The following is a 26767-nucleotide window of genomic DNA, read 5'->3' on the forward strand; positions in this document are numbered from 1 at the left end:
TGGTGAAAACCAAAGCAGATTGCGAGAATCTTTCTAAACTGGATGAGAGCATGGCAAACGCCATTCAACATAGCAAGTGTAACATGACGCATATTGGAACAAAAAAAAAAGTCCAAATTTTAAATAAACGTTCAAAGTGTCTGAACTGACTGAGATTGAAAGAGATCTTCGAGTTGTAATCGAAGCTGGGTGAAAACCATGGTGCGGCCTCATTTGGAGTATTGTGTACAATTCCGGTTGCCATCTCTCAAAAAGGGTATTGCAGAGCTGGAAGGAGTAAAGAGGAAAGCTAAGAGGACTAAGGGGTTAGAGCACCTTTGAACAGCTGAAGCACCGGAGTCTTCAGTTCAGGAAAAAGGGGTGTGTGTGTGAGACACGTGGTTTATAAAATTATGCCTGGGTTGGAGCACAGAACCTAGAGAACTTTTTCTCCCTCTCCCACAACAGTAGAACTCCACCAGCGGCCACACAAGGAAGCGGACAGGACAGAGCAAAATCAAGATGGGTAGCCATTATCAGCCCCTCTGTAGCAGCAGAAAACAGCAAGAGGCCAGAAGCACCGACAAGAACTAACAAAATCTGCGGTAGGGTATGAGCTCCCTGTGGCCCACGAAAGCTCATACCCTACCACAAATGTTGCTAGTCTTCTAGATGCTACTGGACTCTTTTTTTTACCAAGGAAAGAGAAACAAGGCAACCGTGGAATTTGCTTGCAGTGGTTATACCGAGTGCCATGGATTTAGATGGCTTCGAGGACATTAGAAAGATTTGTGGTGGAGAGGCTCTTCAGTAGTCACTACCACCTGACTAAATGGAGCCTCCATGTTCAGAGGCAGTGAGCCCGACTGGCAGTGTTCGGCGGCAACATCAGGGGGAGGCCTCTCTGGTCGATGGGCCTGTGTGAAACTGGACCTCTGGCCTGATCCAGTAGGATTCTTTTTACACAGCAACTGAGATTTGTATGAAAGGTTTCTTTCGCGAAACTGTTTTAAACTGCCAAAGCTGCTTACGGGCATAAGGCAGCAGGGTATAGTGGTCAGTGTTGAACCAAGATCTGAGATACCCGACTTCAACCTCTCCCGCTGCCATGAATGTGGGCCAGTCACTGTCAGCCTCAGCTAGCTGGCTGGGTTGCTGCGAGGATAAAATGAGGGGGAACTATAAATGCCGCTCCGAGTTCTTTGGAAGGAGGCTGGGGCAAAAAGGCATGGATCTCGACATTTCTCTTTGCGGTCTTGCAGGTCACCTGAAATCCCTGGGGTAACCAAGCCCTTTGGAGGACACACATGTGCTCGTGGCCAGCAGGAAGGGCTGAGCTCTGTCCTCTGCCGAGGGAAGAAGCTCCCAGACTCCAACCCGGGCAACAGGAGTAGGAGTCCCCTCAGCCTGAATTGTTGTGGAGCTGTGGCTGATCAGTGCAGGCAGGAACAGGGCTGGGCAGATCAACTGGGGGGGGGAGCGCAGTTTGCACTCCCCAAAGAGACCCTGTCTGAGGAAATGGCTGCCTGCGTCCATTTGGCAAGCTACAGCTAGTGCCTTTGGGAATCCTGGCAGGAAGGCAGGGCTTCTGGCTGGCTGCTCACTCCCAACGGCAGGCCACTTTCTTTGCAAAAGAGAGCAAGACAAGGAGCCACAACACCAGGCTGATACTGGGAGAAAAATACCATTTATTTACAAGTAGAAACATTTTATTATTTAAAATGACACATTTGAATGCTAAACTCTCTACAAAGGCGAGTATTAGAAGGCTGCTAGTGGGGGGCGCCCTCAGGCAGTGTCTCTCCGCAAGGGGACCCACGCGGGGAATACTTTCATGCGGCCCCTTGTGGCGGCGGCTGGCAAGGGAGCCGACTCAGGCAAGGCCAGAATCCTGCAGCTTGGCAAGGACAAGATCCACCTGGAACCAGCGCTTTAGTCTTCTTGGCCGCTGCCGCTGCCTTTCCTTTCCCCCAAGCAGGCAGCTGAAGGCAAAGCACGCTGCTGGCCTATCCGAGGGGAGTATCCGAAGCACCATGACAGGGGACACCCGTTGCCCGGAAGGGCCCCTGCACCAGCCCCACTGCAGAGAAGAAGAACGGGCCAGGAGCCCTGCCTTCCCTCTGCCCCGTGCGTGCCACACCCTCTCCCCATCAGGCCCGCCTGCAAGTTCTTGAGCGGTCCTACAACCCTCCTCTCCCGCATGCATCCATCTGCCCCATGCAGGAGGGACACTGCAATGAAGTTTCCACCCCCCGCACACCTGTGCCTACAGAGTACAATACGAAGCAACACAGCTAAGTAAAGCCTGCAGAATCAAGGGGAGGTGTCTGCCCAGCCCGATCCCTCTTGCCCATCAGTTGACAAGAGGTCTTTAAGACAGCTGCTGCTCCAACGGTGTCGACTTTTCAGGGAAGCAAGCACAGGCTGCTGGGAAGACCAGAGCTAAGCTTTGTACAGGAGGGGATTTTCCCCCGCCAAGGCTGAGCAGCTCCTCCACGGCCTCTTTGCCAGAAGCTTTCCATCTTCAAGTTTCCAGCCCATCAGCACTCGCTCCGCAGGTGGGGTGGCTGAGAACGGAGGGACAGCGTGGCTGGCTGCAGCCTGCTTGCAGAATTTACACGAGGAAGCAGATGGTGGTGGTGGTGGTGGGAACTCTTTCCACTGCGGATGCCTTGAAGAAATCCGCTGCAGTGGTTTCAGCTATGCTGGCGGACAGGGTCCTTCCTGACCCGTTGGAAGCTGTGTGGGGTGAGCCACTGGTCCAGGGAGGGGGAAGGTTCTCTTTGGGAGATGCCACCCTAGATTTTTAAGGTCGCAGGGAACAGCGGCAAGTTGCCAAAAGAAGCCCAGACCCTAATTACCCCTGTAATCCCCCCATGCCACCGCTGCCCTACTCCACTGTAACAAGGAGGGTGGGGCACGGCATTTGCCCTCCAGACAGTTGGGCAGAGTCTGGAATGATTTTGGAAACCGTCCCGTTTTAAACCCAGTGGGATCATGGACGAGGAGGGGATCCTTCCACCCCCTCCACCCCCCGGAGGGGGCAGGCACTGTACTCGGCAGCATCCTGGCGAGAAGGCTCCGGTCCCTCGGCCTCGCCAGGGCTGGAAGGGAAGAGGCGGTCCGCTGGTGAGCAGGGAGGGGGGGAGGCTTCTAGGGACTCCGCTGGGCCCATGAAGACAGGCTCCGGGGTGGCAGTGGCGTCCTGCTCTCTCCCCGCAGGGAGATCACGGGAAGGGAGGGTGGCGTCAGCCAGGGAAAGCCGCGTTAGAATTTTGAGGTCTTGAGGGACTTGGAGTTTGCCTGTGGGAACAAAAGGAACTCGGTCAGAGGAGACGGCACTGGGCAGCCAGGAGAGCTCTCCAGGAGGCCAGCCACAGCCGTTCCCAGACCGAAAGTCCACACAACATGCGCGCGCGCACAAACACCCATGGGGCACAGATCAGCTGGGAAGCCGCCCGCTCTGCCTCCCACTTCCCCTGCCTTTTACTGGTGCCCCAAACCCGCCTCTCAGGACAGCCACCTCGTTTAGCCTCACGGCAGGGCTGCCTCGCTTGCCAGGAGGAGTGCAGGGCCACTTGGCCTCGGACGCTTTCGCACTGCCTTGCTTACTTGCACCTGGGACCCCTGGTAAGGCCCAGAAAGAACAGCATGGAAGTAGGAAAGGCCAGGCAGCAAGGAAGGGTCAAGCTCCGCTTTGCTGCCATGGAGGCTGTGTGTGTGTGTGGGGTGTGTGTGTGTCTCAATCACCCTCACTGCCCTGCATTGCAGCACATCCAGCCAGTGAGGAGCGAGGCCTGTTTTCCACACCCAAGTGCTGGTGCCGTAACCCAGAAAGCGTGCACACTGAAGTGGAAGGAGGAGGAGGAGAGGGAAAGACCTCTGAAGGGGTGCTGCTGGGAGTGCCCCCCTCCAGATGTCAAGCAATCGGACGAGGGTGCATACAAGCCTGCTAGGAGTGGGTGGGGTCATGCTTGCCTGCTGCAGCAGCCCCAGGGACCTGTTGGAGCAAAGGGACACGGCCTCAGGACCACAGGGGGACACAAGCCGCAGCTCAGCTGGCTGGAGACCAGCAAACTCAACCCTGCCGGGAAACTGCACTGTCTCGCTGCTCCCAAGGCGTGCAAAGAATGCTCGAGGCGACCCTCCCACCTCCACCCAGCCCCCCCTGTCCTGCCGCCGTTTCCTCCTTGCATCCCCAGACCTGCCCCCCTTCCCACGCTGCACACGCAGCTCCTTGCCCCCCCCGTCTCTCACCTCCACTGGCTTTCAGTGGCCCTTCCACAGGCTCTGCTCTTCCGCATCCCGCTTGGACTCTATCAGCCTCCTCTTAAACCTCTCCTCCCTCCAGCTTTCTCATAACTGCCTACCTAGTATTTTGGCAAGAATTCAAAGGTGCACCAACAAGACCAGCAAACATTTCATTGAAAAAATTTAAATCCACGGCGCTGCGCAGGGCAAAAAGTCCCTGGCGCTGCCTGCCAACCAGGGTTCGCCCGAGTCCTGAGATACGCAGACGGGAGGAATGGCGCGCGGGGGGCGGGGGGCGGGATAATGGAGCAGGAGGGACGGCACGACTTCAGACACAGGCGGGGAGCCGCGCAGGGGCTCAATTTCGGAAAGTGCCCCTATGTTAAAAGTCAGCACAGCAAGGAAGTAAAACCTCCCCCCCCCCGCCCCCGTGGGGCACCAGCACCCCCCTGCCCCTCTGGCAGGACAGTACCTGGCACTCCACCCGCACCCACAGCTGCGGCAAAGGGCTCTGCTGCTCGGCTGCCTTGCTTTCCACTCCCCTTACCTTGCCCTTGGGAGAGGTGGCTGTCCTGGGGGACCTTCGGCTGCTGCCCCGGGGGGTGCTTTTAGGAGTTGCTTTCCGGTTGGCGCCACGGCGCAGAAGGCTGTTGCCCAATTTCTTCGGTGTGTTGAGGATGCTGAAAGCCAGTGACTGGCGCCTCTCAGACTGCAGGCAAGAAAAAAGGAGGAGGTTTGCTTTGGGACTTCAGTTCCTCGTCTGTCCCTCACAAACCCATGAAACAGGAGCCCCCCTGCAGCACAAGGGCCCACTGAAGATGCTGAGAACGGTCTGAAAGCACCGATGCCGTTCTAGTGCCACAACTACACAGGGCCTGCCCTATAAGATGCCTGGACAGCAGCTGCTTACAACATAAGGCAGACTTCCAACAACATCCACTGCAAACGGGACAAGCCACCCATCGACTCAATGCCCCTCTCTGGACTGCTATCACGCAGCACGTTCAAGGGTGCGCGGTGCTTCACTGTCAGCTACTTGTCAGACATCCCCTTGTGGCCACACTGCGCCCATTCTGCAGGTGAGGAAACTGAGGCTGAGGGGAGGGACCCTTGCCTGGAGATCCAGCATGGAACTGAGGGCTGAGCAGGGGCAGGAATGGCCAAAGCTGTGCCGTCTCTCACCCTTTGCACCGGGGCTTCAGACAGGAGATGAGCACCATGCGCTGCATTTCATATCCAGGTATCTTTCCTTGCCCCCTGGCCCCCCCCCCCCCCCCGTGCTTGCTGAAAAAGCAGCCGATTCCTGTCTGGGTTCCTCACCTGTTTGTCAGCTGCCTGGGTTGCCCCCTTCTTGCCCCCGGCAAGGGAGCTGCGCTTGAGTTCCTCGTTCCGCCGTTTGGGGGTCTGGGGTCGTGGGAAACAGCTGGCAGATTTCTTGGACTGCAGTAGGGTGGAAGACAAAGGCATTGTACCTGGCTGACACCTCAGACAAAAGCGGTCTGGCCAGAGTCAGCGGGCAGAACACGAAGAGGCTGCCCCACTCCCCTCCCGTCCTGGTGGGCAGCACAGGAAGGAAGGAGGAAGGGAGCCAAGGGAAGCAGGAGAGGGAGGAACGCTCCACAGACAGCAGAGATTCTGTCTACTTGGGGGAGAAGCCCCCCAGGAGGTGACTGCGTTGTTCCAGGGTGCCCTCCCCCAAGAAAGAAGCCTCTCTCTCTTTCTATATTCCCTGCCCCACCCAACCCCTCTGAGATGAAGACCTCAGGGTCAGGAGGGCCAGCACCCACGCATGCCTGAAGACCCCGAGCGGAAGAGGGGGCCTCTGCTCCTTCGGAACGGCAGGATAATTACCCTGAAGACTCCCGCAAGGGCCTAAAGGCAGGTTACAAATCTAGTAATTGGGACAGACGGGGAGCAAATCTAGTGCTGGGATATTCCAAGTAACTCTAACTACTCTTCACAGTTAAAAAAAAAATTATGCTCTCCTTTCAGCCCCCTGGCCTTGAGCATATCATTTACTCAACTTGCTATCATCCATCACAAGGCAGCGGCCGAGGCTCTCTGAAGGCAGCCCACCATGAGCAACAGGCTCCCACCGATTCAACCCAACCGTCCGGCGCCAGTCCCCTGAGCCGACAGAAGGGCCCCCGGTGGATGCTGCAGGGCTGCTCACCTCAGGGGTCCCGGGACCCTGCTGGGACTCATCCGAGGAGCGCTTCCTTTGCTGCCGAGTGGCCACCCCTCCGGCCGCCCAGGCAGAACTCAGCATGCTGCGGCGAGTGACGGGGCCCTCTGCAATCTGAGAAGGCAGCATGCTGGCACGCCGGAGCGTCTCTTTGGGGTCTCCGGTCTTCATCTCCTCGTCTGTGATGGTGGTCAGCGACTGGGATGGCTGGAGCAAGGTGGGGGGGGAAGAGAGCCATCAGCCAAAGGACTCACACACAGAAGCGGGGCCCTCCCGCCTGGGAATTCTCATTCCCTGGGCCTCTTGGACCTTCTGGGTTTTGACTCTTGATAGTCTTACAAATGCTACTTAATACTTCGGGCGCAGCCAATTGGCCTTTGCATGCCTGTGCAAAAATGGATTTCCTAACAAACGCCTGAGCAAAAAGCAAAGCCCTTAAGCAAATAATGCCCAACGCTTCCTCTCTCTCTCTCTCTCTCTCAGATGTTTACCGTATCACTAATTTTTCTTTTAAACTAATCTCGACTGAGCCTCCAAAGGGCCGAGGTCTGGGAAGAGTCCAGCCAAGAAAACGCACCCCTCTGCAGCATCCTCACTATTCTCCATGTGCAGAAAACTCCAGGTAGTTGGATGCAAGACATCCTTGGCCCGCTCTCCTCGCCAGAATACGCTCACCTGTGGACCTCCTAAAAGCCCCCACCTGGCCGCTGCTTGGCACCACGGCCCCCGTGGGGTGACGCAGCAGGTTCCCATGATCCGTCAGCACTTACCCTGGATTCCAAGGGGTAGCAGGTCTTCAGGTGAGGCGGACACACGCTGTTGCGTTGCTGCAGCTCAGCTATGCGGTTCCACTCGTTCAGATGATCCGGCTCATCCTGGCAGGTGCCCAAGTACAGGCTGCTCCGGCCTGAGAGCAGGAGGAGTCACAGGGAGACACAGTTAAGCAGCTCTTTCGTTGGGCTATCCCAAACAAAAGACCATCCACAATGAAGCCAAAGTGAGTTAGGAGGCAGGCAGACTCTCCTTCTCACGAATGGCCAGAAGGCCTGGGGAGAAAACCAGAGAGGGCAGTGCCTCCGGGCAAACCCCAGCCCTGCCGCTCCGAAAGGTTCACGGCATGACATCCGCACAGAGCTACAGCATTGGAGGAGGGGGGCTTCTGCAGGAAGAGCCACGGCACGTGGCACTCGGAAGAGAGCTCAGTTCTGTGCCACAGGGGGAGCACCAAGGAGGCTTCATGGTCACTGGCCAGTGGACCCCCCCCCCTGCCAAAGGTAAGGCTCCCAGCTGGAACCAGCAACAGTCAGCTGCTGCCTACAAGGCATCACGGAAGGGGGCTGCGAGGAGGAATGCTGGCAGCAGACCTGGCTCACAGCTTCCTCAGGGCACCTCACGGGCTCCACGAACAGACCAAGCTCAGCTGAACAGAGTTCCTCACTCAGGGCAGCCCGAACCACGCAGGCTGAAAGCGCCAACACTCACCCCCAGCACTGGCCCCCCCAATCTGGGAGCGTCTCATGGAGCTGCGAGTGGCGGGCCGGTAGCCTGGCAGGCTCATCAGTGCCGCGTGGCCAGCTGCATCGTCAGGGGAAGAGGTGCCCAGCCTGGCGAGGGACTCCTGAGAGGGGAGGCTGGCCAGCGAGCGAGTGGACGAGGCGGCCGCTGAACGCAGGCGAGTTTTGACCGACTCTTGGCTGGGGGCGCTTGCCTGGGACCCGGAGGACTGCACGCTGAAGAAGGAGGCGTTGGGGCTGTTTGGAGTCTCCGGCTCAGGATGTTTCTGGGAAGAGGCATGAGCAGAGAGGCCTTGCAGCTCACCTCCTGGCAGGCAGGGCCGCAAACACGCCACACCCTGCTCTGTTCCCCGGCAGGAAAGCAATCCCCAACATGTAGAAATCCTGCACTTAGGCCAACGTGCACATTCTCAGATCTATGACTGTTTTTGCATGACGTGTTCAGCTTCCTAGATCAACCGTCCTTGCACAGCCCAGGGTGTTCCCTTCAGGGCCCCCCCCCAAACTCCAGCAAGCAGAGGCTCCTTCACAGGGTGCCAGAAGCCAGCGCCAGATACTGAAAGCCCTCAGAGCACTCCCAAGAATAATTCTGTTCCCACCCACTCCAGTGTTACCTTGGTCATAGTGATGTTGATGACCTGCGTGGTGCGCCGGCGAGCGGAGAGCGTCTTCCGTCCCGACTCAAAGGAAACGTCACCCGCCGAACTCCCGCTGCTCTCTAGCTTGGACCTTGCTCGGGTGGGGATGGGCGTGAAGTAGAGGCTCTCCAGAGATTCCACTTTGCGGGGCAGCTGTTGTGATGCTCTGGCCGCCTCGGCTGTCCCGGATTCAGAGAGGGAACGGCGGGTCTTCCTGCTGCGAAGAGAGGCGCAGGGAAGTGACACGCCGGCCACCACTGCTCAGCGCAGAGTTGTCTGGACTTGCCTTCGGGAGACCAGCAGGGCTCAGGGAGAGTTCTCTGGCAGAGCCGCCTAAGCGGGTGCCCTGGGGTGACAACCACCACTGCAGAGGCCCAGCTTGTTTCCGGCTATCCACAACGGGGACAGGCTTCACCTCCTGGAGCCAGGATACCACCCGCCAGGTGCAAGCTGAGCCCTGGGAGTGATTCCACAGGAAATTAGCTGGGACTCAGCTGGTGGCAGCGTTCGAGGCGGCGGCAGTGCCAAGGGGCACCCCTGGCTTTGGGTGACAGAGTATCTCAGGCCAGCCCTGACAAAGCAATTGAAAGTGTGACAGCACCCCGGAAAGGGAATCCAGGGACAACTCCGAGAGGACAGCCGTGTTTGGTCCAGGGGCCACCGATGGCTGAACTGCATCCAACCATGCTGGCCGGAGAGAAAAGCAGCCCCACAAGAAAAAGGGCAGGGAGAGAGCCACAGCAGCCATTCTACCCTACTGATGCCAAACAGGTCTCCCAAGTCCCTGCCCCGGACGCGGCCCAGTGGAGGCTTTGCACCTGGTGGTGGAGTTGTGGGGCTGAGCTTCCTCGCTGGTGCTCAGGTCCAGGCTGTCTGTGCTGATGTCCGCTGGGTTCTGCCGGAAGGTCTCACGGCTCTTCAGTGTATATGTGGCCACCTGGAACTTGCGATGCCCTCGCAGCTGGCGGTCAGCAAATTCCACCTGCAATTTAGTTCATGAAGTGTAAGGACCTAGAGGCAGGCTGCCAGGCACCAAGGAAGCGAGGAGCGCTCCAGACCAAAGCTCCCACCGGGGCAATGTTTTTGGGGGGTTTTTTTGGCTTAAAAAAAAAGTAATTGGAAGACCTGACTACAGCGAGAGACTTGAGCTTTTTGATTTGTTACTGTATACAGAAAACAGGTTAGGATCCCCAACTCCGCCAGCCTGTGCATCTTTTACCTGGCAATGTCTTTTGCCTGGCACTGTGGTTTTTACTGTAGAAGGGCAGAGAGGTTTTCAGCTCAAGTTCAGGGACAAGCCTAAAGATTTAGTAATCCTAATTCTGTGATGGAAACCTACAAGAGGCGGGGAAACAGAAAAGGGAGACGGAAAGAGAGTTCGCTTCGGCACACCAACCCCACCGTGTTTGGGGATGCTCCGCCAAGACTGGGGGTTTAACCCCTGGTTCTGCTGACCTCCCCTGACCGGTGGGCCTCTCTTTGGTTTCCGTCTACAGAGGGCTGGATGAAAAGCAACCCCGGATGGAAAGCCCGCCTCTGTCCTGGAAGTCGTGTGGAGGTGAACGCAGCTTGGAAGAAAAGGAAGAGCGGGAGAGCGGGCGCGCCCAGCACCGCTTCTGGCCGTACCTGCGCCTCCAAGCTGTGGACTCGGCTGGTGAGGTTCTTGCAGCTCAGCTCCGACTCCTTCGCCTGCAGGACGGTGCGCTGCAGCTCCTGGACGAGGCGCGCCGACTCCGCCTTCAGTTCACTGTTCTCCTTCTCGAGCTGCTCCAGTCCTTTCAGTTTATCCAAGAGCTCCTGATTCTGTTGTTTCTTGGCGTCGTAGTGTGTTTTGGCCTTCTCCATCTGAAAGGTGAGGAGGGAAAGCCGGCATGTTAGTCCTTGAACCCCAGACTTAGCCTCAGAAAACGCAAGATCGAGGACGGGGAGAGCACAGCACCAGCTGGAACCCCCATCCTGCCGGCCCCGAGAGGCAGATTCGATCTGTGTACCTGGGCCTTGTAATGCTCAGCAGCTTGTTCCTTCTGGGCCAGCTGTTCCTGGAGGTCGGCCACCTTTTCCTTCTGGTGCTCAACCTCCTTCTGGAGTTCTTGTTCACGCACCTATCAAGTTTTGAGAGAGAGAGGCTCTGGAGACGAGGAAGCAAGAGGGGAACTGGGAGAAACTGAAATGCTCTACTCTGGGCTCTACACCTGGACTTGGGGCATCGTTTCCAAAGCAAACCCCCTTTTCACGCTGGCAGTTCTCTCACCCCACCCCACCCCACCCCACCCCTAGAGCTTACCTTGGCTTTCTGCTGTTGGGCTCGGCCAGCTTTCTCTTGCTGACTCAGCTTCTGTTTCAGCTCCTCTGCCTGGAAAGGAGGGGGGAAAGAGAAATTGTCCCAGACCTTTCCTCCAGCTGCAATGCCGCCTCGAAGGGCCCCCCAGACCACCAACGCTGGCCAAACCGTAGCGTGGTGCTTAGAGACGCGAGGGCGGGGAGGCGTCACACAGAACCCTTCTGCGATCCCCACTGCTGCATAGCCCTGCTGATCTGGGGGCAACTCTGTTTGCAAAACGGGCTGGAAGGAGCCAAGGAAGCAGGCCTTCTTCAACAAACTGGCAGGGCAAAGGCCCACTCTCAAAGTGTCACTCTCTTTCTGTATTGGAGAAGGGAATGGTTGTTTCCCACTTGGCTGGTCCCTCTTAAATATCAAATTCATTTCTGTACAGTCAAGACCATACACAATCGGTGCAAAACAACATAGAATAAAATAAAAACCACTTATTCTGCACCTGGAACAAAAACTATGCCAAATTAAAACAACTGTATATATCTGCATAATGCTGGCAAGAGGGAGGCACAAAGCTATAGAGAGCACTGAGTGCCACCTTGCACAGGTCATGGTTAGCCTGCCTGCTGTCCTGCCAGGTTTCACCAGACCTGGCACACGTTTCCAAGCTTACCTAGAGCCACAAGGACTAGAAACACGAGACTCTGAATTCTGTACTTCCCAAGTTACCAAAGAGAGACAGAATACGTAGAGACTGGTTTCCACAAGACTCAGAGGCCACCCCGCCCCGATTTTTATCCTTACACCATGACTGTAAGGCTGAGAAAAGAGCAAATCATCTCCATGTGTTCCAGTGTTATTCCCTCCACAATGATCCCACAGGTTCCTGCCAACCAGCAGAAGCAGCAGTCTACCACCCCCCGAGCTGCATCCCCCCACCCTCATCTAATGCAATGCACATGCCGCAGTTCAGCAACCAAGTGGGTTAGTAGCTTTCTGAAGCAGAGCAGGCTAAGCCAGTCAGCATCTCCAGTGGTGGTGGGGGGTGGGGGGGAGGCGAGGAGGAGCAGCTTCCTCTGCACAAGAGAGCTGCAATGTACTGCAGGTGTTCCTTAAGCTTGACACAGGTGCAGGGGAGAGGCGAGCACTCCATTTCTCCCTCGAAAACCAAAAAAGAGTGCAGTGTTCATCTCTCTCTGTGCACCTGGATGACAACCCAATTCAACAACAACATGATAATCAAAAAGTAGTAAAGAGTCCAGTAGCACCTTCAAGACTAACCGACTTTATCGTAGCATCAGCTTCCGAGAACCACAGTTGTCTTTGTCAAGACGCAACTGTGGTTCTCGAAAGCTTCTGCTACAATAAAGTTGATTAGTCTTAAAGGTGCTACTGGACTCTACTATTTTGCGACTACCGAGTAGCACGGCTAACTCCTCTGGATCTATGATAATCAAAAGGATTTCCCGAAGGGAGGATTTCAGTGTCTGGGTTGAAGCTGGTTTGCTCTTAACAGTACTGAACAGGTAAAAAGCTCCACTTTATCCAGAGGTACCAGCCAGCAGTCTTTTCCTTTCATCAGTTCTTCCCCCATACTACATCGATTTCTCTCCAGAGTTCTGCATGCATGGTCAAAATTCCCCAATTCAGTCTCCAAGCCGCTTCCCAGACTTTTCTGTGTTCCACATGGAGAAAGGCTGCATCTGTCGCAGAATCCATCTTTCCCTGCCTTTTCTCCCTATGCACATACTCTGATGTTTTCCCCCCAGCAAAGTCAAACTGGGCTTTTCTTTTTGAAGTGCAGAATGCTTTCTTTGGTCTGAGGCCTGGCCCTGCTTTTCGCCCGCCCCTTTATTCCCCTGCATCCTGATTGGTTGCTGGGCAACCAATCCAGTTTTTGTTCTTAATTTTATTTTATTTTTAAAGCAGCAATTTTTTTAAAAAACAAAATCTTACAAGGGATGGGGGAAAATGCTAGCAGAAAAACTCTGCACAGAGCCCTGACTCTAATATTTTAAAGCTTCCCTCCAGAACATCTCAGCCAACCCACACACAGAAATGACATCGCTGTGTGTTGTGTGTTGTGCAGGCATGCTAACCTTGGCAGTAAAATAAATCATCTTCTGACCAGCACAAGGTATGTGCATTTCGTTTGGAAGTCTCTGTGTTTCCTCTACTTTTTAGTCTACTCTTTTCTTGCCTTAAAAAAAAGCTGCAAGGAGGTGCTTTAAAAACAAACAAAAATCCTTGCAAGGTTCCTCAGCCCGTCAACTTTCCCCAGAAAGCCGGCAGCAGAAACGGGGCATTTTTCTAGGGCAGAAAAAATAAGCAGACACCACTTCGGTTTGACTCCCACAAGTGCGGAGTTACAGAAGCCCAATGGAGTTCAAATATCCAGTTTGGTGTCGTGGTTAAGACCGTGGGACTCTAACCTGGAGAGCCGCGTTCGATTCCCCAGTCCTCCGCTTGAAGCCACCTGGGGGACCATGGGTCAGTCACAGCTCTCTCAGAGCTCTCTCAGCCCCACCCACCTCATAGGGTGTTTGTAGTTGTGGGGATAATAATGACATACTTTGTAAACTGCGCTGAGTGGGCATTAAGTTGTTCTGGAGGGGGGGTATATAAATTGAATGTTGTTATTTATTATTATTATAAAACCTGGTGTGAGTGCATGCCAAGAACACCGGCGTCTTCCCAACTGGGTTCTTTTCCGTGGTTCTTCCACACCAGTGGCCTCAGGATCTATGCCAGGCTTAAGCTATGGAAAAGTTAAATGTTCCAGTGAACAGGTAACTCTGCGCCACAGGCAAGAGCAACCTTTATTCCTTTTTCCACCCAAAAAAATCTTTCAGGACATTACGATGTGATAGCCATCTGTTCCAGGCAGCAACTGAGAAGTTTTAACCTCCCAGGCTATGAGAGTGAAGGTGGCCTCGGGCAGCGGGTTTCGCTCCACCGCCCAGCCTTGCATCTGATACAGCAGAAAGTAGCAGAGCAGCAGGCACAAGCTATGCACACCGCTAGAATTTATGCTGGAAGAAAACAAATCTTGCTCTCATGGGCTTATTTTGAATCTAACGTAATTGAGGGTCTCAAAGCCTAAACTGCAGGATTCGCGATAGCCCTAAAAGAATATCCTCTTTTATTAAAATCCCCCTTTGGCCCCGAAATACACAAGGCTCATAAACCAGAAAGCACAAGAAATTATGCTGGGCTTACTGCCTTGCCATATTCCTTTCTACTGTAGGATTCTGCAATTCCCGACTAATCTTTAGTTCGGACACTTGCGATCATTATCGTATACATTTTGCAGTCTTATAATGCCAGACAACACAGGTGTGAGAGAAGGGGAAACAATAACCGAAGATGCTTCCTTTTAGAAGCCTGGGTCATGTTTGTAGAGAAGACGTGTGCAGAATGACAGAGCCTGAAAAATCAATGTAAACTGGGCGCACCAACTGGCATTCTGCTTTCTGATTTCAAATGGAACCCCTTTTCTCCCCAAAGCACGCTTTGACCATGAAGGGAACTCAAAGAGCACTTCAAGCAATGGTTGTTGTGGGTTTTCCGGGCTGTATTGCCGTGGTCTTGGCATTGTAGTTCCTGACATTTCGCCAGCAGCTGTGGCTGGCATCTTCAGAGGTGTAGCACCAAAAGACAGAGATCTCTCAGTGTCACAGTGTAGAAAAGAAGTTGGCAGATAATTTATGTCTACTCAGGAAGGTAGGGTTGGGCTGAGTCATCCTGTCAGAGTTTCCCAGGGTGTGGAATGCTAATGGAGGGAGGCTTCCACACCCTGGGAAACTCTGACAGGATGACTCAGCCCAACCCTACCTTCCTGAGTAGACATAAATGGCCTGCCAACTTCTTTTCCACACTGTGACACTGAGAGATCTCTGTCTTTTGGTGCTACACCTCTGAAGATGCCAGCCACAGCTGCTGGCGAAACGTCAGGAACTACAATGCCAAGACCACGGCAATACAGCCCTGAAAACCCACAACAACCATCGTTCTCCGGCCATGAAAGCCTTCGACAACACTTCAAGCAAACTTCCAAAATGTAAGGGATGTTGCCAAATTCCTCACTGCACAAAAGCATACAAAGCTATGCTTCCCCACTGCCAGAAAGATAACAGCATCCTAGGGGGCTCTGCGTTCTCCGAGAGACAATTATCAACCCAACCCAACCGGCTCTCAGCAAGGGGGACCTCACATTTTCCAAGAGAGCCATTTCTGCTCAAGAGAGAAAGTATCTGCTTACAAGAGGGCAACTGCTGGACTGTCCCAGAAAGCATCACAAAAGACACATGTATGTTAGGGAGTTAGTGCAAGGAAACGGCGCGGCCTTTTAGTTTTCATGTTTCTTTTTCCAAAGCAGAGCTGCATGAAGCTCAGAGTCTCACACAAAGACTGATTTGAGAAAGGTAATTTGCACTCCCGATTAGCAGATGATGCGCCTTCCTTACACACTTCCCAACCGTTTGCCTACAGAGCAAAAGGTCTCCCAGTTTCCTTTTGCTGGCTGTTGGGAGGATGGAGGACTAGCCCAGGAGTGGGAGAGGAAAGAACAGGCCAAGAAGTACGCCGGCCATTGCCACGCGAGTCATTCGGGAGTCGCAAGCGCCCACCCCCTGCCTCTCCGCTTGCTGTCTGGCCTGGATGTTCACCATCTTCTCTTCTGGACAGAGAGCTCTGCTCACTGGCTTTGGGCTCTTTCTTACTCTAAACTGTTAAAAAGAACAAAAGTTACGCTGACCTGGATGTGGAGACATCTGGACAAAACGTGCAGCGTTTTAAGGCAGGCAACGGCTGCTTTGTGATTGTGGAGCCCTGTTTTGCCACAGACACGCAACACACAGACACCCTTTTGTGTCGGCCTTGTTATTTGGAGCAAACCAGCACACTCCCGGCTTGTCCTCCGCGAGCCCCCATTGCAAACAGTTCACAACAGGCGACGGCAGCCGCGGTGGAGGGGAAGCAGCAGCAGCGGCAGCAGCAGCTATGGCCATGCACTGTCACCGTTTAAGCAGCTGACACCTGGCATGCGTTACCTGCTTAGCTTGCTCTTTCTGACATTTTTCTAGCTGCTCCACCTGTAAGATGGGGAAGGGGAAACCAAGGAAGGCAGAGGTAAACACGCTGCGACTCCCAAGACAGCTGGGAAGGCTTGTGGCGGAGGTGGGAAGGGGATTGTGCCTCGGTCGCCCCAGGTTCAATCCCTGGCACCTCCTGTTAAAGGGATCAGGTAAGGGGGCCTGCCAGAGGGCCTGGAGAAAGAGCTGCTGCCGGTCTGAGTAGGCAACGCTGGCCTTTAGGCTGAGGGCCTGACTCAGCCAGAGGCAACTGCATGTGGTCCTGTGACTATAACCCCGAGCCAGACAGAGGGCCTGTGTCTGAGGAACTCCCCTCTCCCTCTCCCAGGCTTTGCAGTGCTCCAAGAAGCCTGGGGACTCTTAAGGGGCGGGGCTCGGGGCATGCATGCCATGGAAGGCGGCCACACTATCCTCCCACGGGGGGGGGGGGGGCAGCCATTAGGCATCCTGAAATCTGCCCCCTGCTCCAGTTCTGGGCAATACCGCCTTTCCTGTCTTTCTCCCATCCCACCCTTCAACAGCCCAGCACTGCCCTCCAGATGCCCCAGGGGCTTCTGGGAAGCAGGAAGGGGAGCCCACCAGAGCCTCTTTCTCAACAGACGGGCCAATCAGGCCCGCAGACAGACTCCCCACCCCGCTCCACCCAAACCGCCTCTCTCACCCTCTGCCTGCCAATGCCACCGCCTGGCTTTTCTCCAGTGCTCCCACGGAAGGGCGGCAGTGGAAGCAGGCCCAGGGAAACGTGACCCGCAGCTGCTTCTCAGCCTGGGACACTGACTGGTTCCCCACCTCGTCCTTCCTCCCAGGAGCGCAGGACACTGAACATCTGTCTCCTTGCCTCCATTTCAGTTTCACAGCAACCCCGTGGGGCAGGCTTGGCCCCGCGTCACTTACAAGCTTCGGGGCAGGGGGAGGATTTGAACCCGTGCCTACCGGGTCCTAGCCCAAACTCTTGACAGGGCTGCATAGGCAGGAGAGCTGAGAGCGGGAGGGGCACAGGCTTCCCTTCCCATGAAGGAAGGAGGAAGGGCAAGAGGAGGGCTTGCACCACGGGGGGGGGGGCGGGGGGGTCTTGCCAGCACTCAGGAGCTGGTCTGCTTCTTGCAGGTTGCCCCTTCCCCTCGCCTTCCCTCCCCACCTGTCCCTGCCTTACCTGCACCAGCAGTCTCTGCTTCGCCTCCTCGTACTGGGCTGTCACCCCCTCCACCTTCTTCCGGGCCTCCTCAGCTTCCCTCTTGCTCACGGCCACTCGCTTCTCCGCCTCCAGCCTGGCAGCCTCCAGCTCCTGGGCGTGCCTGTGCTTGGCCTGGGCCAGCTCCGCGTCCAGGCGCTGCAGCCCCTGCTCGCCAAGCGCTCGGTTCTCTTCGGCCAGCTGGGCGTGGGCCTGCTGCAGAGTGGCAAGGCGCTCCGCGTAGCCGGCGTTCTCTGCCTGCAGCTGCTGCAGGCGGCGCTCTTGCTCAAGGCTCCTCTCCTTCAGGGAAAGCAGCTCCGCCAGCTCCTGCTTGGCTTGGGCCAGTTCTGCCTGCAGGGCGCCGGTGCCTTGGTGCAGCCGCTGCAGCTCTTCCTGGTGCTCGCTCTTCTGGGCCGCCTGCTCGGCCTGCAGCTGCTGGTACAAGCGCTGGACGGGCATCAGCTCCCCGATCACGGCCTGAGCTCCGGCCAGCTCCTGCTGCATGGACAGGAGGATCTGCTCCTTCTGGGAGGCTCTCTCCTGCGAGGCCCTGAGCTCCTTGCAGAGGTCCTCCTCGCGCTTGGCCAGGGCGCTCAGCTCCTTCTTCTGGGCCTCCAAGGAGACCTGCAGCTCCTCCGCCTGCTTCTGGAAGTCCTGCGCCTCAGCCTTCATGGTGGAGCACCTCTCCGCCGCTCGAGAGGCAGCGGTGGCCATCTCGGACTGGAGCAGCCGCAGCCGCTCCTCCACCTTCTTGCTCTTGTCCGACTCGGCCACAGCCACCCGCCGCAGCTCCTTGCTCTCCGCTTCCTTCTCCAGCACCTGCCTGCGCATGAAGGACAGCTCCTTCTCCAGGCCGCCGATCAGGCTGCTCTTCCTCTCTATGTCCTGGAGGCAGCGCGACACTTGCTCCTTCCAGCTCTCCTCGGACTTGCCCTTCTCCTGGGCAGAAGCCCGCAGGGAGGCCAGCTCTGCTTCGGCCCTGGCTGCCGCCTCTCTGCTCTGAGCCAGCTCTTTCCCTTTCTCCAGGAGCTCCCGTTTCAGCTTCTCAATGGTGCTGGCCTGCGAGGACCGGGAGGTCGCCAGGAGCTTCTCCAGCTCCAAGGCCTTGTCCCTGTGCTGCGCCGCTTCCCGCTGCAAAGCCTCCGCCTCGACTGCCTGCCGCCGCTCAGAGGCAGTTGCCGCTTTCTCCAGCTTGACAACCGTGCCACGCTGCTCCTCACCCTGCTGCTCGAGCTTCTCCACTTGGCTGCGGAGTGCCTCACACTCCTTGCGCGTCTCTTCACAGAGCTCCCGGCTGGAGGCACACTCCCGCTCCTGCCGCCGCTTCTCTTCCTCCAGGCTTTGCAGGAGCAGACCTTTGGCATGCAGGGCGGACTTGACACTGTCCAGCTCTGCACCCCGGGTCCTGGCTAACTCCAGGAAGCCCTGCAGCTCGCCCTCCATCTTGGCCGCCCTCTCCTTCAGCGCCTCCACTGAGGCCAGCTCGCCCTTCAGCTTCCGGACGGTCTTCTGCAGGTCCCTCAGCTCCTCGTTGCGGGAGACGTTCTTCAGGCGCAGCTCCTCCAGCTCCCGCTCCTTCTCCTCCGCCAAGGACCGTGCCCTGGCCGCCTCTTCCTGGAGACCGGAGACCTCCACCCGGAGCTCGTTGGTGACGTTCTGCACCTGCACCTCCAGGGCGGCCTTGCTGGCCTTTTCCGTGGCCAGCTCCACTCGGGCTCGCTCCTGCTCCCCCGCCAGTCGCTTGACCTCCTCCTCATGTGCAGCCAGCTCTCGCTTTTGCTGCTGCACAGCTTCCTCGAGTTCCGCCTGCAGGGAGCTCACCTGGCTGGCCAGCTCGCGCTCCTTTTCTTGTAAAGCAGACCTGAGCCTGGCCTTAGCTGCAGCCAGGTCTTTGTGGCCCTGTTCCCCCAGCTGCTGCACTCTGGCCTCCAGCTCCGCCCGGACGCCTCTCTCTGCAGCCAGCTCTTTGGCGAGGGCTTCGAGAGCCAGCGCTGCCTTGCGCTCCTCCTCCTTCAGCTCGGCCACGCTCTGGGCTGCTTCCCGATGGGCCGCTGCCGCTTTCTCCTGCCAAGAGGCCACCTCGGCTCTGAGCTTCTCCTCTGCGCCCTCCCTCTCCTGGGCCTCAGCCAGAGCACGAGCGGCTTTGGCCTGCAGCACGGCCAGTGCTTCCTGGTGTTCAGCGTCCAGGAGCTTCAGCTGGGCTTCCAAGGCTTCCGCTTTCTGCCGCTCAGCCTGCAGCTGCTGCTGGGCCTGCTCCTGGTCCAGGCTCAGGGCCTGGATCTTTTCCTGCAGCTTGCCACGCTCGCCTTCGTCTCCTGGGGAGGAGGCCGAGGACAGCTCCGCCAGCTGGCGCTGAAGCGCCTCCCCCTTGGCTCTGGCTTCCTCCCCCAGCCGCTGCACTTGCTCCTCCAGGGCCTGCCTCTTGGCCTTCTCCTCGCTCGAGTCCTGCCGTGCTTGGTCACGGTGCTTGGTCAGCTCCCGGAGCTGCTCCTCCAGCTCAGCTATCCGCCGGAGGTTGCCTTCCAGGGACTCGGCCGCCCTCCTCTTCTCGTCCTCCAAGATGCCCTCCGTGTTGCGGACTGACTCCTCCAGAATCAAGAGCCGCTCCTGGAGATGCGCGTTCTCTTTGGCCTGCTTCTCTCTGTCCGCCAGCTTCTGCTGGGCTTCGCGCAGCTGGCCTTTCAGACTTTGCACCGCTCCCGCGTGGACCTCACTCTGCTGGCACTGGGCCGTGAGGGCCACGATCCTGGCCTCCAGCTCCTGGACCTTCTGGCTGAGCGCCGCCTTCTCCCTCTGGGCCTCTGCGACAGACACATCCCTGGCTTCCCCCAGAGCTTGCAGCTGCCTTGCGAGAGCGGATCGCTCGGCTTCCTTCTCCTCCAGTTGCCTGCGAGCCAGCTCCTTCTGCTGGCCAGCCCTGTGGCGCTCTTCCTGGCCCGCCGCTTCTGCCTGCGCCAGGGCTTCCCTGCTCTGCTTCAGGGAGTCACTCAGCTGATCCAGCTGGAGGGTCAGCTCTTGGATGGCCGTCCTGGACATCTGCTCATTTTTCTGCAGGTCTTCCGCCAGCCGGCCTTTCTGGCTCTTCTCCACTTCCACCTGTTGGTGCAAAGCCGACAGCTCCTGGTCCTTCTGGTGAAGGAAGCCGGTCAGCTTGGCTATCTCTGCTGTCAGGGCATTCGCCTGGGTAGCCAGGCACTCTTCCTGCGCCCGTGAGTCCTGCTCCAGCTTCTCCTTGGCTCGAGAGAGCTCCGAGACGGAATTCTGCAGGCTGGCCAGAAGGCCTGTGAGCTGGAGCTTCTCCTCTTCAAAGCTGCCCCTGTCGGACTGGAGGGTGGCTTCCAGCAGACGCTTCTCCTCTTCCACACGGGCAACAGTTGCCTGGAGCTCAGCCTGCTGGCTATGGAGGCTGGCCACCTGCTGTTTCAGGTCTTCAAGCTGCTGGGACAAACGGGACAGAACGGACTTCTGTGAGTGCTGCTGTTCCTTCCCCTCCAGTACACCCTCAAAGCCACCCTTCGTAGCCCCTTTGCTTTCTGTGCTGTCCCCTGAACTCAAGCATGTGGGTGCATATATTGCTGCATGCAGATTTTGGCCACCTGTGCCAGCTCGTAAGCAAAGCGGCCATTTCCCTTTCACTGGAGTGGAGGCAGCCCCAACTAGTAAGACATTCCATGCCCAGCACGCGGGCTGATCGGCCTCCTCAATAAACACAACTGGGATTCCTTTCCTAACATGTAATTCCGCCCCCCTCCCCCGGTCCTACACCTCAACAGCTGTTTTCAGGAATGCTCGAGATAAAGATAAGGAAGTCAGAGCAAAGAGACAGGAAAGGACCTGCACGGCTCAGTCTGACCTTCCGGCAAAACTGGAAGGCTGCCACTGACAGCAGAGCGGCAGCCCTTCTACAGTATCTGTTCACACGTATTCAGTTTTAACTCGGAAGCATCAGTAAGCACTATTCTCTCTCTCTCTCTCTCTCTCTCTCTCTCTGCATCACTGCTGATCCTCTCCTTTTTTTTCTTTTAAAAGGAGACAGCATAGGGGTGCTGTTTTGGGATGGAAAATACACAGATCGGGAAAAGGAAATGATCTGGAGTTTGGCTGAGTGAAGCTTTTATGGAGGGAAAGAGAAAGAAAAAAAAGAGAACAAACTGGAAGACAACTTTGAAGAGATGTAACAGGAGAAAGAGAGAAGAGAGTCAGGCAGGACGTCCCTCTCCGGTTTGATAATGGGTGCAGCGGTCTCCAATTCCTTTCTGAACTCAGCTGAAGGTGCTTCACGTGGCCTTGGACCGGAGTATTCAACAGGCTGCCTTTCCCCCTACGTGCCTGTCCCTAGCCAGGGATCAACTGGCACTGCCTTTCTCAGCATGCCTGTCTTGAGTAAGGCGAGGCTTGTGGTCCCGTGGTGGCTAGTGGTCCCCCATAACACCCCCTACCCGAGCTTTGGAACTCCCTGCCCCAGAGGGCCTGGCCAGCCCTTGGAAGACGGCAAAGGCCATTCTTTTCCAGAGGGCCTTCCAAGGGGGCTCCACACAGCCTGATGAGTGTGCTGCCCGGCTCGTGTGTTGTGTTGTTCTGTTCCCTGTCTCTGAAGGCCAGGATCGGAACACGCGAAGCAAAAAGGCCCCGCTCCTTCCTACCTGCAAGACGTTCCCCATGACCTCGCCCGTCTCTGGGGAGGAGCTGCTCTCCTTCAGCTTCGCCAGCTGGTCCTCCAGCAGGGAGATCTTCCCCTGCAGAATCTCCACCTTCTCTTCCAAGCATTTCTGGGGAAGAAGACACCAGCCGCTGAAGAGGACCCCAAGTTCAAACGGACCTCCCGTTCCCCTCGGGGCTTGCCCCACCCCAGCTACAAAGAGCAGAACTGCGGTCTTGGGAAAAAACACACTTCCCTGCTCCCTTCGGCCTGGGGAAGCAGCCACATCGCATCCGTGCTCCGCTTCCTCCTTGCCCTCTAGGGAAGCCTGCTGGCCACCACGCAGCACAGCTTGTAGCACCAGCCAAGCAGGCCACAGAAGATGCTCACCTGGGGCTCCCATCCCCACACACAGCTGCACACCTAGGCCTGCTCCCCTTCACAGCTTGTTGCAGGGACTGGATTCTGAACCACGCACAGAGATGCCCTCCTCTCCCTAATAGCCTTGCCAGCCCCGGGTGACTGCCGGGAGTGGGTTAGAGCGGGGGGAGAGAGAAGCAGTCGCTACTGCTCTTGACTCGCCCTCCTGCCAGATGGCCAGCTGCTCACACCCGGGAGACCCACCATTATTTGTTCCAATACTGGAAGCCTTCACCAAACTTGACTGCTCCTCCTTGGAAGAGGAAGCAGTGGGACCAACTACTTATCTCTGATGCTGTACCTAAGAAGCTGCCTCAGCAGCAGCTCTCCGGGGATTCAGGCAGAGGAGGGTCGCTCCTCCAACACCAGCATCTCCACCTGGGCCTCTGAGCATGCAGACAGGTGCTCTTTCCGCTGAGCAACACTCCCTCCCTGTTCTCAAAGCTCAGCTCAAACTTCCATTTGGAAACCCAGACAGGCAGGGTCTAACAAAGGACTAAAAAGCAAACGCTTCTCAGGAGGAGAGGTCTTGGGAATGCAAATGTTGGCGCTACATCTCTGGTTCCTGTCGAAGGCAGTGCACGTGGATGGGGGGAGGTTCCCCCAGCCCCCCCCCCCGTCTCTCTCAGACGCTGACCTTCTCGCCGAGGGCGTGGTGGAGATCGTTTTCCAGGAGGACCCTCCTCTCCTCCCAGTCCCTCAGGGCCGTGCTGTGTTCTGCGGAGAGCTCGTTCATGGCTTCCTGCAGTCCCATAAGGTTGCCAGCCAGCTCCCGCAGCTGGCTCAGAAGAGAAGGGGAGAAAGTGAGGAACAGCTCTGGAAACTTTAATATTAATACCCCCCCCTCCCCCGCGCAGAAGGTGTGGTTGCCGGGTGAAGAAATCCTCAAAACCAACCAGGTTTCATGTTCATCGGAGGTGGCAGCAGATCACGCCAGCCACTGACTCTCCCGGAAAAGGGCTTCCATAGATCCCGGCTCCAAGCAGACCCATGCCTTGAAGGCAACGGGCCACATGGCCCCAGAGTACTGGCTCACTGCGTCTGTTTCTGAACTCATAACCGTGACAGAAGCGCCACCCGGTGATGCAACAGAATTTCACAGAGATTACAGAGGAACCACAGGTCACCTGAATCCCTAGCCAAGAGGGAATACTTCAGTTCTAGTATGGAGTTCAGAAAGTCCTTCCTCTCCCCTGGCAGGAACTGAGTCCAGAGGCACCTTAGAGAGCCACTAACATCTGAAGAAGGGAGCTCTGACTCTCAAAAGCTCACACCCTGAAAATCTTGTGGGTCTCTAAAGATGCCACTGGATGAAAACTCTGCTGTTCATCTGCAGACCGACATGGCTACTCCCCTAAAACTTTCCCTGTGGAAAACCCGTCTATCTGTCCCACATGCAGCCCTACCCTTCATCGCCCCACCTCCGTATGTGAGGGCAACGGCGCATTGTGGCAGGGAGCTGGAGATGCCCACTACCTTGAAAGAGAGATCTCCGTTCTCCTCCAAGAGCTGATTGATCTTCCGGTCCATCTGTCCTTTTTCAGTTTTCAAGTCCTGGCACTGCTTCAACGTCTCATGCAGGCGTAGGAGGAGACTGAGGGAGGAAGAAGGCACTGCTCTGAACAGAAGCACACCTCAGGAGAGGCAGCCGGGCTAGTATCGTACAGCAAAAAAAACAGAAAAGGAATCCTGCGGCATCTTAAAGACCAGCACCTCTGGGGGCCATGGCCCACTTCGTTAGATGCATGAACTGAAACCTCCGCCAGTGGTACAAATGCATAATACAGGGGAAAGTAAAAAAAAAAAAATTAAAAAGTGAAAAGCAAAACTCAAAATGTATGTGGAGAAATGCCCTCCACCCAAGATCTCACCCCAACATTTCAATCACGGTGACTCTTCTGTCTGCCTGCTGAATCCCAAGTGCAAACTAGCAGCTGGCAGAAGGAGGGGCCAGGGGGCGAGCCATTGCAGTCCAAACACAGAGCGCTTGAGGCACAGCCTAGGCTAATCGCTCTGGCCAATCTCACACCTTATTTTATTTATTTATTTATTTATTTATTTATTTATTTATTTATTTATTTATTTATTTATTTATTTATTTATTTATTTATTTATTTATTTATTTATTTATTTATTTATTCAATGCCATTTATATCCCGCCTTTCTCAATGAGACTCAAGGCGGACTACATAGTATGAGATTAGTGCAATCAGTAGCAAGGATATTACCATACAGTGTCAAGGACATTTCTGTAAACAGTGCTATAGGGTAATAAAGACAAGTTTACAAAGGCGTAGCATTAGCAAGGATCCAATATGGGGTTGGAGAATTGCTGAAACAGAACATAAGCAATTCTAGGACTGACATTAAACAACATGAAGCACAGGTAGTACATAGGACTACATATTGAAAGCAAAGATAATATGTAAGGCAACATAATGGTGAAGTCTATGGTTCTTAACTCATTAGCGAAACATCTGGGACCCCTTCCATACAATACCATCCTCCTAGCTGAGAAAAAGGCCTTTTTGAATAATTTGGTTTTGTATTGTTTGTGGAAAGCCAGGAGCGTGGGGGCTCCCCTGACCTCCTCGGGCAGGCCGTTCCACAGGGTAGGGGCCACCACAGAGAAAGCCCGTGTACGGGCTGCTGTGTGTTGATTTCACCCATGTGCAGCCTGGCACCTGCAGGAGACCCTGTTCAGATGAGCGAAATGACCTTGCTAGAATGTCATGCCTCAAGGGACAGAGACTGCAAAGCGGCAAATGGCCAGAAAGTAAACCTTTTCTCTTGAAACAGGAAGTGCTGGGGGATGCCAACAAGGGACAGAGCCTCCCAAGGGAAGACTGTACATTCTCTGGACACAGAGAAAAAGCTCTCTTCTCTTCTGGCTTCACAGAGAGGCACAAGCCATGAAGGATTTACAGGAGGGACCTGCAAGACCGACTCACGATGCCTGCAGTCGACATAATGACGAGTTAGTTTGCTTGACCTAACTAGATCAACACCTGCAGTGGCTGAGGAAAACGACCACTGCGTTTAGCCCGCTGTTGATTCAGTTAAACCTGTTGATTAAATCTAACTCAGCCATTTTTCATTGAGAGACTGCCTTCTAAGTTTATTTGTTGAAGGATGTTGACTCTCACGTCAGGCCTTGGAGACCGAAACTTTCTCCTGCTGGTGTCTGAATAGTGTGATTTTTTTTTTACTTCCAACGTGTCTCCTCTTTGCACAGAAAGCGACCTGCTTGCCCTATGCAGACTGCATCTGTATCACATCGAAGGATGAGCAGATGAATGAACCACTGAGGGTGTGGCTAATTCTCAGCGTATTTGGTCCTGAAACAGAGACTGACTGAGTGAAGACGGGGACAGAATTTGGCTGGCCTCAGTCCCCGGGCACATTTCTCTTTTAGGCAGTTTGTTCGGAGTAGCAGCTTCAGATTCGGACCAAAAGAGAGACGTGTCTTTCTGGAAGAGGGCTGGGCGCTGGCACGGTTTCACCTGGGAATAGCCAGTGGCATGGCACGGCACCGTCTCTTGGCTGGAACTCCAAGTGGCGCTATCCTGATCTCTCCCGCCCCTCATCTAAGCACTGGTAGGCAGCGTCACAAAAGCGTTTCCACTTCTGTCCTCAAAAGCCTTGTTATGTACATTAGACTAAGAGATGGGGATCAACCCCGGGGCCGCCAGAGAGCTCCATGGCTGATAGGACAGGGTGTGGGTGTGTGCGCACACGCGTACACATGTGGGAAGGTCAGCGGTGCAGCTGCAGGCAGCCTGGGGAAGTACCTTTCGTTCTTTTCCCGGAGCTCCTCCATCTCCTTGGGTTCCACCTGATCTGCTGCTTGTCTCTCTTGGAGACGAGTCAGGCGGTCGATCCGTTGCTTCATCACCAGGATTTGTGTGTCTGGAAAAGAGTCACAAAGAGACATAGCCTGAAGAACCGTTTCGCATGCTCAACGCCACCAAGATACACGGCAGAACTCTCTCACTCCTGGCCAGCAGGAGGCACTCTGGTCAGGGGAGCAGAGGGGAAGGAACACAGGGCAACAGGCGGGTTTTGCAACCAGCAGAGAGGAAGATGTGGCCTCTAGAGACACAGCCTTGGAACTTGCTGACTTGCAAAAATACACATTCTGGCCACAGCGCTAGGACTTTTGTTTGTTTATGAGTTACGTAGGGAACCCTCCAAGAAATCTAGTGGAGGCACGTGAGGAGACTGCTCTCTAGTGGCGACTGCCACTAGCAAATAATAACAACCACAGTTATATCCTGCTCTTCTAGACAGATCAGTGCCCCACTCAGAGCAGTGGACAAAGTCAGTGTTATTATTATCTCCGCAATCCAGCTGGGGAGTTGGGCTGAGAGGAGCGGTTGACCCAAGGCCGCCTGCTGAGCTCATGGCAGGAGTGGGAGTCGAGCCAGCGGAGTGCTGGCTTGCAGCCCAGCTCTTTAACCACTGTGCTTCAGCATGGGGATCGTAGGCTGCATTCCAAATTCAAGCCCAGTAGCACCTCAACAACCAGTGAGATTTCCCAGGGTGCCAGCTTTCGAGAGTCAAGCTCCAGATGCAAGCGGGAACGGGGATCCCTCAGCCTTT

At 55.7% G+C, this 26767-nt stretch overlaps 1 protein-coding gene across 5 annotated transcripts in view; it reads right to left on the reverse strand.

The window, feature by feature from the left end:
* Positions 1–1647: 1647 nt before the first annotated feature.
* Positions 1648–26767, reverse strand: part of NUMA1 (nuclear mitotic apparatus protein 1) — an 81492-nt gene continuing 56372 nt past the window's right edge. For 4 of the 5 annotated variants that reach the window (XM_054974753.1, XM_054974754.1, XM_054974755.1 and 1 more), the window contains 17 exons: positions 25957–26074; positions 23642–23759; positions 22803–22943; positions 21750–21875; positions 17089–20541; positions 15894–15935; positions 10852–10920; positions 10559–10669; positions 10194–10412; positions 9386–9549; positions 8544–8784; positions 7898–8195; positions 7186–7322; positions 6404–6622; positions 5551–5670; positions 4778–4939; positions 1648–3282 (listed from right to left, as the gene is read on the reverse strand). In XM_054974753.1, the coding sequence (XP_054830728.1) occupies positions 3247–3282; positions 4778–4939; positions 5551–5670; positions 6404–6622; positions 7186–7322; positions 7898–8195; positions 8544–8784; positions 9386–9549; positions 10194–10412; positions 10559–10669; positions 10852–10920; positions 15894–15935; positions 17089–20541; positions 21750–21875; positions 22803–22943; positions 23642–23759; positions 25957–26074 (5774 nt within the window). In that variant the 3' untranslated portion in view covers positions 1648–3246. The remainder of the gene's footprint in view (positions 3283–4777; positions 4940–5550; positions 5671–6403; positions 6623–7185; positions 7323–7897; positions 8196–8543; positions 8785–9385; positions 9550–10193; positions 10413–10558; positions 10670–10851; positions 10921–15893; positions 15936–17088; positions 20542–21749; positions 21876–22802; positions 22944–23641; positions 23760–25956; positions 26075–26767) is intronic. The other variant, XM_054974756.1, reaches the window with a different exon arrangement.

This window comes from Eublepharis macularius, chromosome 3 (assembly GCF_028583425.1).
Source record: "Eublepharis macularius isolate TG4126 chromosome 3, MPM_Emac_v1.0, whole genome shotgun sequence".
Taxonomy (NCBI): Eukaryota; Metazoa; Chordata; class Lepidosauria; order Squamata; family Eublepharidae; genus Eublepharis; species Eublepharis macularius.